The sequence below is a fragment of the Taudactylus pleione genome, unplaced genomic scaffold, assembly GCF_031769625.1.
Source record: "Taudactylus pleione unplaced genomic scaffold, aTauple2 ptg000189l, whole genome shotgun sequence".
Lineage (NCBI taxonomy): Eukaryota > Metazoa > Chordata > Amphibia > Anura > Myobatrachidae > Taudactylus > Taudactylus pleione.
Genome location: NW_028284591.1, coordinates 2,202,992 through 2,215,532, shown reverse-complemented (window position 1 = coordinate 2,215,532; position 12,541 = coordinate 2,202,992). Strand labels below are relative to the sequence as shown.

Below are 12,541 nucleotides of genomic sequence, written 5' to 3'. Positions count from 1 at the left end.
CCGGCCGGAAAAGTCACCAGCAGATGAGCGAATCTCTCAGTTTATTAATGTTGGTTTGCGAGTCCTTCTGTTCTCGCAGGCTTGGCAGTGTATGATTAACTAGGAAGTGCAGGATACTGCAGAATACAAATCTGATGCTTACAATGTATTGGCATGCTGCAGTTTGCTTTTCTCCACGTCTCATTTCAGTTCAGGTTAATTGCGAATTAAAAAAAAAAAAGACAAAACATACAGTGAACTGGATATCTATATTACATTTTGCATAGTTACTAGATCCCCCATATCTGTTTTTAAAGTAGTAAAAATGTACTTGGAAAGTATTATCTGCACAGAGAACCCAATGTATGAACGTTACTGAAAAAAAGTTCAGTTAGACGTTACTGCCTTGCAGAACACCTATATACGTTTATACGTTTAATATCCCGACAGCGGGTATTCCGGCGGTCACAATAGCAATGCCAGAATCCTGACACTTATCGGAATACCAGCGCCGACATCCCGACCGCCGGAATCCCGAAGGTAAGTAGCGGGGTTGGGTGGACGGTTAGGGGAGAGGATTGGGCACTAAGGGGGGAGAGTTAGGTTTAGGCACCGGGGAGGTTGGGTTAGCGTGTGGTTAGGTATACTTACCTTCAGCGTCGGGATGCTAACCTAGTCGGAATGCCGGTGTCGGGATCCTGACCGCCAAGATCTCGAATGCCGGTATCCGTACCCAACCCATCTGTCCTTAGAACACCTGTTTCCAACTGCCACCCACTTTTTTTCTTAGCTGTTTCCATGTAGATGGTGCTGTTTCTTATGTGGAAACCCAAGGCAAAAGGCGTCTGCAAGAATTACATGCATCGTAATAACCGTGCATTGCAGTTATGCATTTTCTTAGGCTGTACCATTAATGCTAGCGGGATGCAGTCAGTCTGTAGACACTCCATGGGCCAAATGTAATAGGGTGAGAGTGCAGAACATGTGAGAGTTTAGCAGTAACACTATTACATTGGTCAAGTTGTATCTTCAAAATAGGAAAACATCTGGATGAAAGTTTAAATCGTGAGAGTTTTGAGAGTCTGAAAAACATGTTCTATTACATTGGCCGAGTTTAAAAAGTGTGAGATAACTTTCATATTTTCTAAACTCTCACCCTATTACATTTGGCCCCATGTGTCGACAAACTATTTATGGATGGGACAATGGCGATGTAAATATGCCAAAACAGTTGTAATGTTAGCAAAAGCTTTTTAATCAGGTCAGCAGTCTAATTTTAAACATGATGCTTTGCAACCATGTTTACAGCTATACTACCGACACAGATATATATATATTTTAACTAACATTTACAACTCTGTCCGCATTGTCCCGTTCACATAGTTTGTCGACATGTTGACTGTCGACTAACTGTATATATTCCATGCTGGCTTACAGAAAACAACATTAGTGATACACTTTATAGCAGAGGTTCTCAAACTCGGTACTCAAGGACATGGGCATAGCGAGGCTTTTTGGCACCCAGGGCACATTGAAAATACTGCACTTCCCCCCCACAATGTATGTGACATGGGCCTATTGCCCAGGGTCACTTACAGGAGCACAGGCCTAATGCCCGTCTATAAATGCCACAGGGCTAAGGCTTGATTATCCTCACGGCTTGTAGGCTAGGGAGGGGTTAATGATGGGAAGGTCTCAGGAGCCCCTATCTGTACAGTGAGAGAGGCTGCAGTAGGGAGCTTCTTTAGTTCTTTTACTTTCCAATCACTGAAGCACTCTCCGGTTCTCAGCCGCATTCTTCTGCCGCAGGCCCTTCCTGGCCAGTGACGTCGCCTCTTCTTCTCCGTCTCCAGCCAGCGCGCTGATGTTCTCTCTTGATCCCGGCGTCTTCTGGCCTCTTCCGAGGCCGCAGGAGCTCTTCACGCAATGTCTTCCTACTCGGACTGGCTCTAGCACCCAGCAACATTTGACGCCAGATGCTGCGGACGTGGCCAAGCATTATGTGGCAGTCTGCGATTTGCTCGCGGATGTGCTAAATTCAAACTGCTGCCGCTCTTCAATGGTCGTGGTCTGAGAACTGCACCCAGCTTGCACTAAGAGTCAAATGTCACCCGTCGCTGCTCCTTGACCGGAGCTAGGAACAGACACACAGCCTCAGCCCGGGCCACTAATGTGTCCCTCTGGACTTCCGGCTCTGGGATCACACACTTGACTACGCTTCTGCTACAGTTGAGCTCATCTCCAAAATACATTTCCCTGGCTAATGGTACCCCCTTCTGCCAGGCCTGTTAAGAGCGCCCAAGGAACGTGACTCGCTAGCCCCGGCCTCATTACGCCACTGCTCAAGGCACCCCAATAGTCCAGGTTTTAGGAATATAAATGCTTGGGCACAGGTGACTTAATTAGTACCTCAGTGTTGAGTTAACCATCTGTGCTCAACCATGGATATACTTATAAATAAAAACTTTTACCTTTTATAATATATATATATATATATATATATATATATATAGAGAGAGAGAGAGAGAGAGAGAGAGAGAGAGAGAGAGAAATATTATATATATATATATATATATATATATATATATTTTCCATAGACAAAAAACCTTTACTGTTTCACATGTCCCATTAAGGTTTCTTAGACATGAGCTCACAATACACAAAACCTATTGAATTTCTGCCACTCAAACTCCACAAAGCAATGAAATTATGATCATTAAGGCTAACGCCTTAATGGACGTGTTCCTTGCATAATACAGATATGGTATGCCATGACACCACCATGTGGTTAACTGCAGATTGAGCACTCTCACAGAGTGAGATTGCCGTCACTCACAAAATGGTGGAGCTGCATGAATGCAGCAAGAGATCCATCTATGCATCTATGTTAAATATTGAATGTGTAAAATAAAGAGGTGCCCCCCCAAAAAATACAACCAGCACCGGGCTTTCAACAGCCAGTCCTGGTTGTGCTTAAATACAGGGGACAAATGACGTAGGGGTCCCCTGTATGAAGCACAACCAGCACTGGGCTAGTCAGAACCAGCCCTGGTTGCCAAAATATGGGGGACAAATGACGTAGGAGTCCCCCGTATTTAGCGCAACCAGCACTGGGCTCTGAGCCGGCCCTAGCTCTGGAAATACAAGGGGAAAAATGCGTAGGGTCCCCCTGTATTTACCAGAACTAGCACCGTACTCTTTCTAGCGAGGGGGTGATGCCTCAGCCAGGGGAGCAGTTTCACCAGGCCCCCCAGCTGAAGCATCACCCCTGACTGCTAGTCAGCCCAGGCTGGGGATCGGGGACCCCCCAAATAAAGGGGTCACCCTTTCCAGGGCACCCCTGGCCCAGGCTGATAGCCCGGGGCTATCCCCAGCACCCCTGGGCGGTAGGTGCTGGGTTGATTGTGTTGTGTGGTGCATATGAAAATATAAATATTGTCTTTTGCAGCAGTACTACAGGTCCCAGCAAGCACCCCCGAATACTGGTACTTGGAAAAGCACAAGTACCAGCAGGCGGGGTATTAAGGACATGCTGGTACCTATAGTACCCCAGCAAAATAAATATTACATGGCTGCCGCTTCCCCCAGGACTTCCACGGCGCCTTCACCTGGTGGGTGGCGGCCTTTAAGCTCTTTTACACACCCGCCGCCCATCCAGGACTTCCGCGGCATCTTCATGCTTCAGCTGGTCTTCTCTCCAGCTACCCCGCCGACGTACTGACTGGAAGGCGCCAGCTGAGGGGGCGGGGCGCTTACATCGCGAGCCGTGATTGGCCTGCAGTGGCCATCTTCGAACCATTTAGCACAACCAGTACTGGGTCTCCAAAGCCCGGGACTGGTTGTTTCCTGGGGGGCGGGGCTACGCCTTTTTTTTTTTTTTTTTTTTTAAACACAGAAGCAGGTATCATGGATCTCCCAGATCCGAGGATGCATCTGTGTGCTGCTACCTCCTGAGCCCTAACGCCTGCACCACTGCCATCCTCGCTGCCGCCCGCACCGCTAAGGCCCGCTACCATCCCCAGGTCCCGGCCGCAACTAACCCCACGCGCCTTTCCCCCGGGTCCTGCTGCAGCTAATGGCTGCTTCTTTCCCCCTAGCCCAACACCGCTAAAGCCTGCAAACGACGGCCATCTTGGTGCACCCAAGTGGAGCCACAGTGAGTAGACCTGCTGGAGGCTCCTACTGAGGCTGCGCAACAAGTTAAAATTTCCTATCTATTCAATGGTGCATTCTTGAGGTAATAGTTTAAAAACTGTAACTTTCTAATTCACCTGAACCCCAAAAGCACATACCCTGGCACAATAGCTACCTAATAAAATAAACCCCAAGTCTCAATTCGCCCTGAGTTATGCCTTCCCAAAAAAAAACCCAGAGAACAGCAGAAAAGTGGTCCTAATTGAGAGTGTCAGAAAAAAGTGACAGTTGGAGCTTTAGATTACTCCCATGTCCTCATTTTTTATGTTTTTGCCCTGAACTTTGGCATGCAGCACCCAGCGACCGTTCTACCCGGTACCTCCAACAGCTTTTGAGGTTTAGCCCCTTAAACACCATGCCCCTTCCTCCGGAATTCTCTATGGGAGAATATATATATACTGTATATATATGCACACACAGGCCTCAGGGGGGCCCGCACAGCACACCCTGCACCCAAGTACTCTTTATACTTACCTGTCCGTTGTCTCCAGAGTGCAGCAAAAATCACTGGGAGTATTGCAGCAGCGATTATCCCAGTGACTCGCGCATGCTCAGTACTGCTGTCCCCGGGAGACCCGCCCATGCACAGTACTGCTGTCCCCGGGAGACCCGCCCATGCACAGTACTGCTGTCCCTCGGGAGACCCGCCCATGCACAGTACTGCTGTCCCACGGGAGACCCGCCCATGCACAGTACTGCTGTCCCACGGGAGACCCGCCCATGCACAGTACTGCTGTCCCACGGGAGACCCGCCCATGCACAGTACTGCTGTCCCCCGGGAGACCCGCCCATGCACAGTACTGTTTTGGTCCGGGAGACCCGCCCATGCACAGTAGAATCGGGCACTAAGCCAGAATCTACTGCATCCGCCACAGCAAACCTAGAGAGAGGAGGGAGCCTGCAATGAGTCTGCACATGGGCCCCCTCCTCTCTTAAAACGCCCCTGGCTACAGGTGAGTACATTTAGGAGGGTATCAAATTAGCAGCGCTAAAGTAGTGCTGCTAATTGAACACGGCGGGGCTATCCAATTAGACCCAAGATGCCGCCCGACACCAGCACCAATTAGCTCCGAAGTACCGCCTGATGCCGGTCCTGATGTGTCCCGAAAAATAATCCACGATAAGTGACGTTTTTCACCACCTAAATGGCGAAATCACATTAGGTCCGCAAGCTTTTTGCGGATCCAATGTGTTTTTGGGAGAAATATCTAATTATTTTGACGGAAATAGTAGGATAGGGGGAAAAAAAACATCAGCGAAAAATGGGGATAATCTGCGAAAAATACCCATTTTTCTCTGATCGTGGCTAATTGGATCCTAATCCAATTCTATTCTAATCTTTATATTATACAAAATGTACTAATGTACAGGCTACAGTAAATGATTACCAATATCAGGGTTCTGTAACCTGTGTCACGTTTTATATGGTCACGGAACCAGTGGTTGCTAATACAGTATACTGTACGGGAGGTACATTGTGCCATATATATTTCACAATTGTACAAACGGTTGTACACGGTTTTTATAGTGGACCTGTCACCAGATAATACACGTCATAGTCCTACTGAGTTGCGGATGTAAAATGTCTGCGTGGATAAAATGCTCTAAAGTGCTATGTTGTAGTAAAGTACAAAAATAAACAGTATTAGAGACCGGGGACAGCTCTGGTTTTATACAATACTTGCAGCTTCCTCCATCTTAAGTTGCCTACACACTAGACGACGTGCTCATGATGCAATATCGTGACCGATTTCCCTTGAACTCTCCCCGCCTCTCCTGGACACGATTTGGTGCTAAAAAGTGTCCAGTCTGACTAAAGATTTATCGTGCACAAAATCTATCTACACAATATCATGTATGAGACTGCAGTAGGCACGATCTGAAGATGCGTTGTACGACCCGCGGCAACGTGAGTGGACACTCACGATTTGGACATATTTTACATGATTTGCTGTTCTGATAAGTCGACATTGGGCGAATCGTGTAACATATCGTCTAGTGTGTGTACACACCTTAAGTTACTGTACACAGAGGTCACACCACCAGCAATAAAGGGTATAATTACCACCACTGCACTGGGCCCATCGTCACCCTTTAAACAAGCACAAGGAAATAGAGCCTGTTGGGACAGCTGTTCTATTTCTCATTAAAAATAACACACTACAAACATTGTTTTTTAATTTTATAATGTGTTGTATGTTTAGGTAACAAAACATAATTTAATTCAATGGCAAGATATGAAAATGTTTAAGGCAAAAATCTCACATAGAATATAGGGTTTCTCTTTCTTCAAAATAAAACAAGCTAACTAAATTTTAAGTGTGCATCTGGTAGACCGTTTTCTCCTATAAATCAATTTTTCTCATTCAAAATCATTCTGGAGGGAAAAGAGTTATGGCTGCCAGACACAGTCACAGTCAGGTCTGCTAAACAGACACAGGCTCTCTGTGTGTGATGTTTACTGCAGAGGAGGAAGAGTAAGGGGGAGGATGTCACAGTACAAAGAGAGATAAGACGGGTTTTCAAAAGCCTTTCTGATCGCTACATCATGTGCCATGTGACTGTGGTTGCCATGGTAATCATAGAACAAAGTGGAAAATCTGCAAAATGATATATCATTAATAGCAGTCTGAAGAAACAAACCTAGGAGAATAAATGGTATAGTTCACTTTTCTTCTTCTTATACCATAACATAGAGCTTTATGTAAAAAAAACATTATTGGGATTGATACTTTACCTTTACAAAAACTAAAACTTGTATTATAAGGAATAATTTATCCTCTACTTTGAAAAATACAAGGATATTACACATATATGTTACCCTTTATTTTAAGTGAACAGGGGATCCCTTGGTAGCTTCTAATATCCATATATTTCACAACAGAGGGTTCATTATCCCATAAGGCATGTAAAATGGACAGACCATTATGAGAGTAAGAAGGATGAGAATAAATTCAGCATACGGTATATTTCCCTTTAATGAAAGTCTGGATAATAACAGCCGGGTTTAACCATTCAGAAAGGAAAGTAATGGGGAGAGGATTTTACCTCCTTCGCAATCGTTGTTATGAAGGCGGGTGGTCTGGCCGTGGCAATGAGTGACAGAGCGTGTCGTGCCGAGCGGGCGGAGTCAGCTGCTGGGCTCAGGGGCAGCCCGATTGTGATGCTAAACAGGGATCAGGCAAAAAAAGGAAGGGGAAAAAAAAAAAAAAAAAGAAAGCAGGCATTAGAAATATATAGAGTGAAAAGATTAGACACAGCTTATAATGTCAGTTCAAGGTCAACGGGATCACTCAAACAGTTAGAATATAATGGACTCCCGACAATGAGCAGTGATTAGAAGTCAGGGTGTTCCTGCATCAAATACAGAATCGAATAATTAAGCGTGAAGATTGAAAACAGTATGTGAATCTGTTCAAAGTGTTAAAAGGCTCTTGTTAACAAATGATGCTGCCGCTGCACTGAATACACATCACAAAGGCCGGGGAGCTGCAAGGACATTGTCTCCAATCAAAGTTTTAAATGGCAGATGGATGCGATTAATAAAATTACTTCCTGTCTCTCCCCAAGTTTGCCTGCAATGATTTTATGTCAAAACATACAGATTCTTACACCGTGCAAAAGACTCTTCTCAGCAAATAAAGGCAAATGTCTTTTTTAGCTGCTAACATAGTTTACAGGACATTTACAGTGTGCATTACAAGTGTGCTAAGCACTGAAAACATACTCGGAAGAAGCATGTAAAACCTGCCTATCAAAGTGATAAATGGGTAATGTTACATGGACTTGCATAAGTTCGACCGAAAACCTTTTGCAGGCAGGGGATGCTACAGTCAGACATGTACAGGTGGAGCAGAATGTGCTGCAGTGAGCAATGCACCAAGGCTTGAGGGAATTGGTGACACATCTCATTACTTTTGCTATCTGGGAATATTTGGGCATGCTACAGAAAGATCGGAGACACAAGGGGAAAAAAAAAAAAAGTAAAAAGAAAATACCGGTATTCTTTAGGGAAATAAATGCAAAATGAAATAAGAATCTATGCTATGTACTAACAGGACATAATATCTGACATTATGATTATGGATGTGATGTAACTAAGAGCTCTATTCAGCATCAATGTTGGTCCGAATATTTTCAGACATTGCCGTGGTCCCCCCCCCCCCCATTTTCCCTTTTCCCTGCTATTTACTGTAGCAATAATCTTCACATTAACCATGCTGTCCCCGCAGGATCCCTGTCTTTTCTGTTGTCTGACAAGACTGTCCTGCACTGCGCATGCACCATTTCTACGCAGTATATAAACATATGTATATGGAATCGGTATGATTTACCGAGTCCAGCGGTTAGAATCCCGACAGCGGCTGCCGACATGGGTGGAAATCCCGATCGTCCCTAAGGTAAGTATAGACTAACCTAATTCCCTCCCCTAGCCCTCCTTAGGGGTGCCTAACCCTAACCTTCCCCCCAGTGTCTAACCCTAATCCGCCTTCTAAGTGCTTAAACCTAACACCCCTTTCCCGCAGCCTAAACCTGTCCCCCGGGAAGGGGTGTCTAACCCTAACCCTCCCCCTAGCCTAACCCTAAGTTCCCCCCTGGAGCCTTAAACCTAATACTCTTCCCCCCGCGCGGCTGTCCCCGCCAGGCATCCCTTCGATCGGGATGCCGGGCGCAGGACTCCAGGCGTCGGTAAAATGCCAGGCGTCTAGATTTAGATGCCTGTCATTTAACCCTCACCGTGTTAACGCAGACGGGAAGCCGGCTGTTGGGATTAGGTCCGCTAGCTTCCCGACTGCATACCATATAATATATATATTTAATTTTTTTTCAAATCTGTGTAGTTACAATGCTGGGAACACTGGCAGTGTAATTACCGAATGAGAGGTGGAGAGTGAGCGGCGCTTCAGTCGGCTGCAGAGAGCAATAGGACGAGAGCCATCTGTTCCTGCAGTTTTCGTCAGACAAAGATTTTCCCTATATAACGCCATTCTCAGATGGCATTATATAAGGTAAGCCATTAAGGACTGTATCATTTTCCTGCTACCTGAACAGCCGAAAACTTTATAAAATGACTTGCTCTCTACAGTTCAATGTTTTCAGAATAATGTTGTGGGCAGCACAGACGGTGTAATGGTTAGCATTAGTGCGATGTTGTAAGAGTAATGTTGTGGGCAGCACAGACGGTGTAATGGTTAGCATTAGTGTGATGTTGTAAGAGTAATGTTGTGGGCAGCACAGACGGTGTAATGGTTAGCATTAGTGCATCACAGCACTGAGGTCGTGGGTTCGATTCCCACTACAGCCCTAACTGTGTGGAGTTTGTATATTCTCCCTGTGCTTGCGTACTCCGGTTTCCCCTTACACTCACGTGAGCATGTGGTAGGGAATATGGATGGTAAGCTCCACTGGAGCAGAAACTGATGTGAATGGCCAGATATTCTTTGTAAAGCGCTGCAGAATGTGTGTGCGCTATATAAATAACTGGTAAGAAATAATAAAATAAATTTTTTCTTGCTGAACAGACCCCTAAATCAGATCTCAGAGGGACACGGAGGGCTTTCCGATTTACAAAAGGTAAATAATATTTCCACCGGTCCAGAAATGTATTACAGAAGAACGTCCACCTCAGCAACCTCTGACAAACAGGTCCCAAGGCTCTTGGTCATCCAGATAACCCCCATAACGCTAATCAGCAATTATTCTGTAACATTTTAGAAAATATTATGTTGGACATCCCGGATATTTGCGTTGAAAGCCGCCATCTTATCTGTACATAAAAGCCATGTGATCAGAACGCATTTGTTGAGCTTCTGCCAAGTACGGAGTCCAATTAATATAATATTCATTTTCTGACATATACGTTTATCAAAGAATGACAAATTAAATAAACAACATTATTTTGCAATAATAAAAGTAGTTTTTTTTGTTTCAAACTACTTGTTCATCGACAGAGGAACCTCTAACGACACGGACGCCCCAAAAAACTGGTTACACTCTCATCCAGAAAGTGGCCCTCCCATGTTGTTACTGCACAGGACAGTGGACCTTATTCGGACCTGCTTGCAAGCGGGTCGATGTTTAGGCCCTGCGCACGCGCAGTGGCCGAACTGCATGGGCACAAGCCCCGGTGCGAGAGAGAAATTCTCTCGCTCCGGGGCTCGCTACCAAAGGGGAGGCTGTCGATGTTGATCGACAGCTCGCCCCGTTTAGTAGGCGGGGAGGGGGGGTGGTGTCACAAACGGAGGTGTCCCTTAAGGAACGCATGCCGTTTTGTGAGCGGCCGCACTGACATCAGCAGTGATGTCAGTGGGGAGCTTCCTGCTCGATCAGAGCAGGAAGCTCCCTGGGGCTTGCGGTTGCCGAGACCCAACCTTAGGGTCTCGTCGCAACCCCCGATGGTTGCGATGGTCTTGACCATCGCGACCATCAACCTGTAACCCACAGCTTAGCTAGCGACCAGGAGGCCGCACTTCAAAACACAAGTGGCCGCCCACATTCAGAGCGACCACTTGCATTTTCCGAGCGCCTCTGAATGAGGGCCAGAATCCCCAGCACCCTATTCCGGAGTAGCATGTGATGCAGTCACTCTTCTGGACAATAGCACAGGGTAATATAGCTGCCCGCTTAGCGTCAACATCACCCTCTCCTCCTCCTCTTGTTGCTGGTTCAGCAAAACACAGTTTGAAAAAGCAACAGGCTTCATGCCGATTCATTAGCTTCACTCTGGAGTGGTAACATGTGGCCAGAGCTGAAGACCTCCATGCAGCTGGACCAGCTGGCTCGCATGTCCGGCTCTCGGAGTTCAGAGCTTTTGAAGCAAACAAAGGAAACTATTCCACAAGCACTGCAAGCTACTACTCCTGCTGCACAACTGTCACAAGGGGTGAACGCCTTACAAAATCCACAGAAGGTGAAGGGAGGAAGCTGCTGACATGAAGAGGAATTTCCGCCCCTTCCTTGGATTTATTACCACTCAGCATTCACAATGTGTAAAAAGCCAAAATGTATCTGCATTTGTTTTGTAGCAATAGCAGAGTACATGTCCGGCAATAGGCTGCCTGCACCATAAATCAGAATATTGCACACTGCTACTTCAATCACAAACTCTCTAAAACATTTGAGGTACCATACATTCTCCCAGACCTGGCCCTCTGTCCTACGGAGATAGACGCTGGCTGGGCTAAAGCAGCTTCTCCCAAATATACCTGAAGCATCCAAATTAATAATTATTTAGAGACATAAAAAGGGAGAATAAAGCCATGATGCGCCATATTTTACTGAGTTAAGCTAACATCCCCATTACATCTCTTCTTGGTCAGTACCACCCTATGGTGAAGTCAAAAATGGTTGGTTATGCTATTGGCTCGGTGAAGAGAATGCATTTCAATGAGTTGTTGGTGTTTCCTCCAGCTATCTATGGTTCTCACAACATATCTTCAGTATATTCCGAGGAGTAAGTCACCCATAAAGAAACATTTTGAAAGAATGTGAGAATGTACCATCAATCATCTGTCACTCAATCCAAAATCTTACTGTAGAAGGTGCTCTGGTCTGTGTAAGGGGAAAGCTTCAGTCACTTGTGTCATGAAAAATTATGATGATCTCAAAAACATATACAAAGGTAATTTCTGATGCCTGAGATAACCTTGTATGTCATATTCCCCCTTTGGAAGCCATTCGGTGAAGCTTCCATTGAACTCCTTGGCCGCAGTCTTTAGATGCTTTGGCACCAGCCATTTCTAGTTTGACCTGATAATCACAATAAGTTTTCAACATACTTTGCATTGTTCAATGCATGCAAGTGACACCCAGTCTGTGGGACCATTACATAGCGGCTAACATTGTAAAATGATTTGCTGCATTGTAGCGCGTCGCATGTGACACTGTCACTGGACTTCGGGAACCCGCAATAGCTGTCCTGTTTGCAGAACTCTTAACTTTCATATACTACTCTTTAATAAGGTTTACATTAGAACGCCTACAGATTAGGAACAGGTGGCAATAGTGTCATGTAACATGCAGGAATGTTACGCTACTGTACAGTTGGCCGATACTAAAAAAAAAAAAACATTCCAGAGGCAAAAATCACTCTTGAAATTTGGTAACTACAGCTATGTCCTCATACCTTTGCTGTAGTCGCACCCAAGAGCCTCTCTTGGTGCACCAGGTCCCATGCGACTTGGCCAGCACCAGGCATTATTTTTCGCCCAAAAATGCATCTTACGCTGGGTAAACACTAGACGATATATCGTCCCATCCCGCAGATCGGAGCGACATAACGGGTACATCATCTAGTGTGCACCCAAGATATGCGCGCTGCCGTGGGTCGCTAGCGGCATCACTCCTTTGGCCCTACTGCAGGGCCCAC

The 12,541-nt window shown here is 45.8% G+C and overlaps 1 protein-coding gene across 3 annotated transcripts in view; it reads right to left on the bottom strand.

The window, feature by feature from the left end:
* Positions 1-12,541, bottom strand: part of WDR7 (WD repeat domain 7) — a 380,928-nt gene that overhangs the window by 79,412 nt on the left and 288,975 nt on the right. For all 3 annotated transcript variants that reach the window (XM_088476453.1, XM_088476451.1, XM_088476452.1), the window contains one exon: positions 7,222-7,339. In XM_088476453.1, the coding sequence (XP_088332579.1) occupies positions 7,222-7,339 (118 nt within the window). The remainder of the gene's footprint in view (positions 1-7,221; positions 7,340-12,541) is intronic.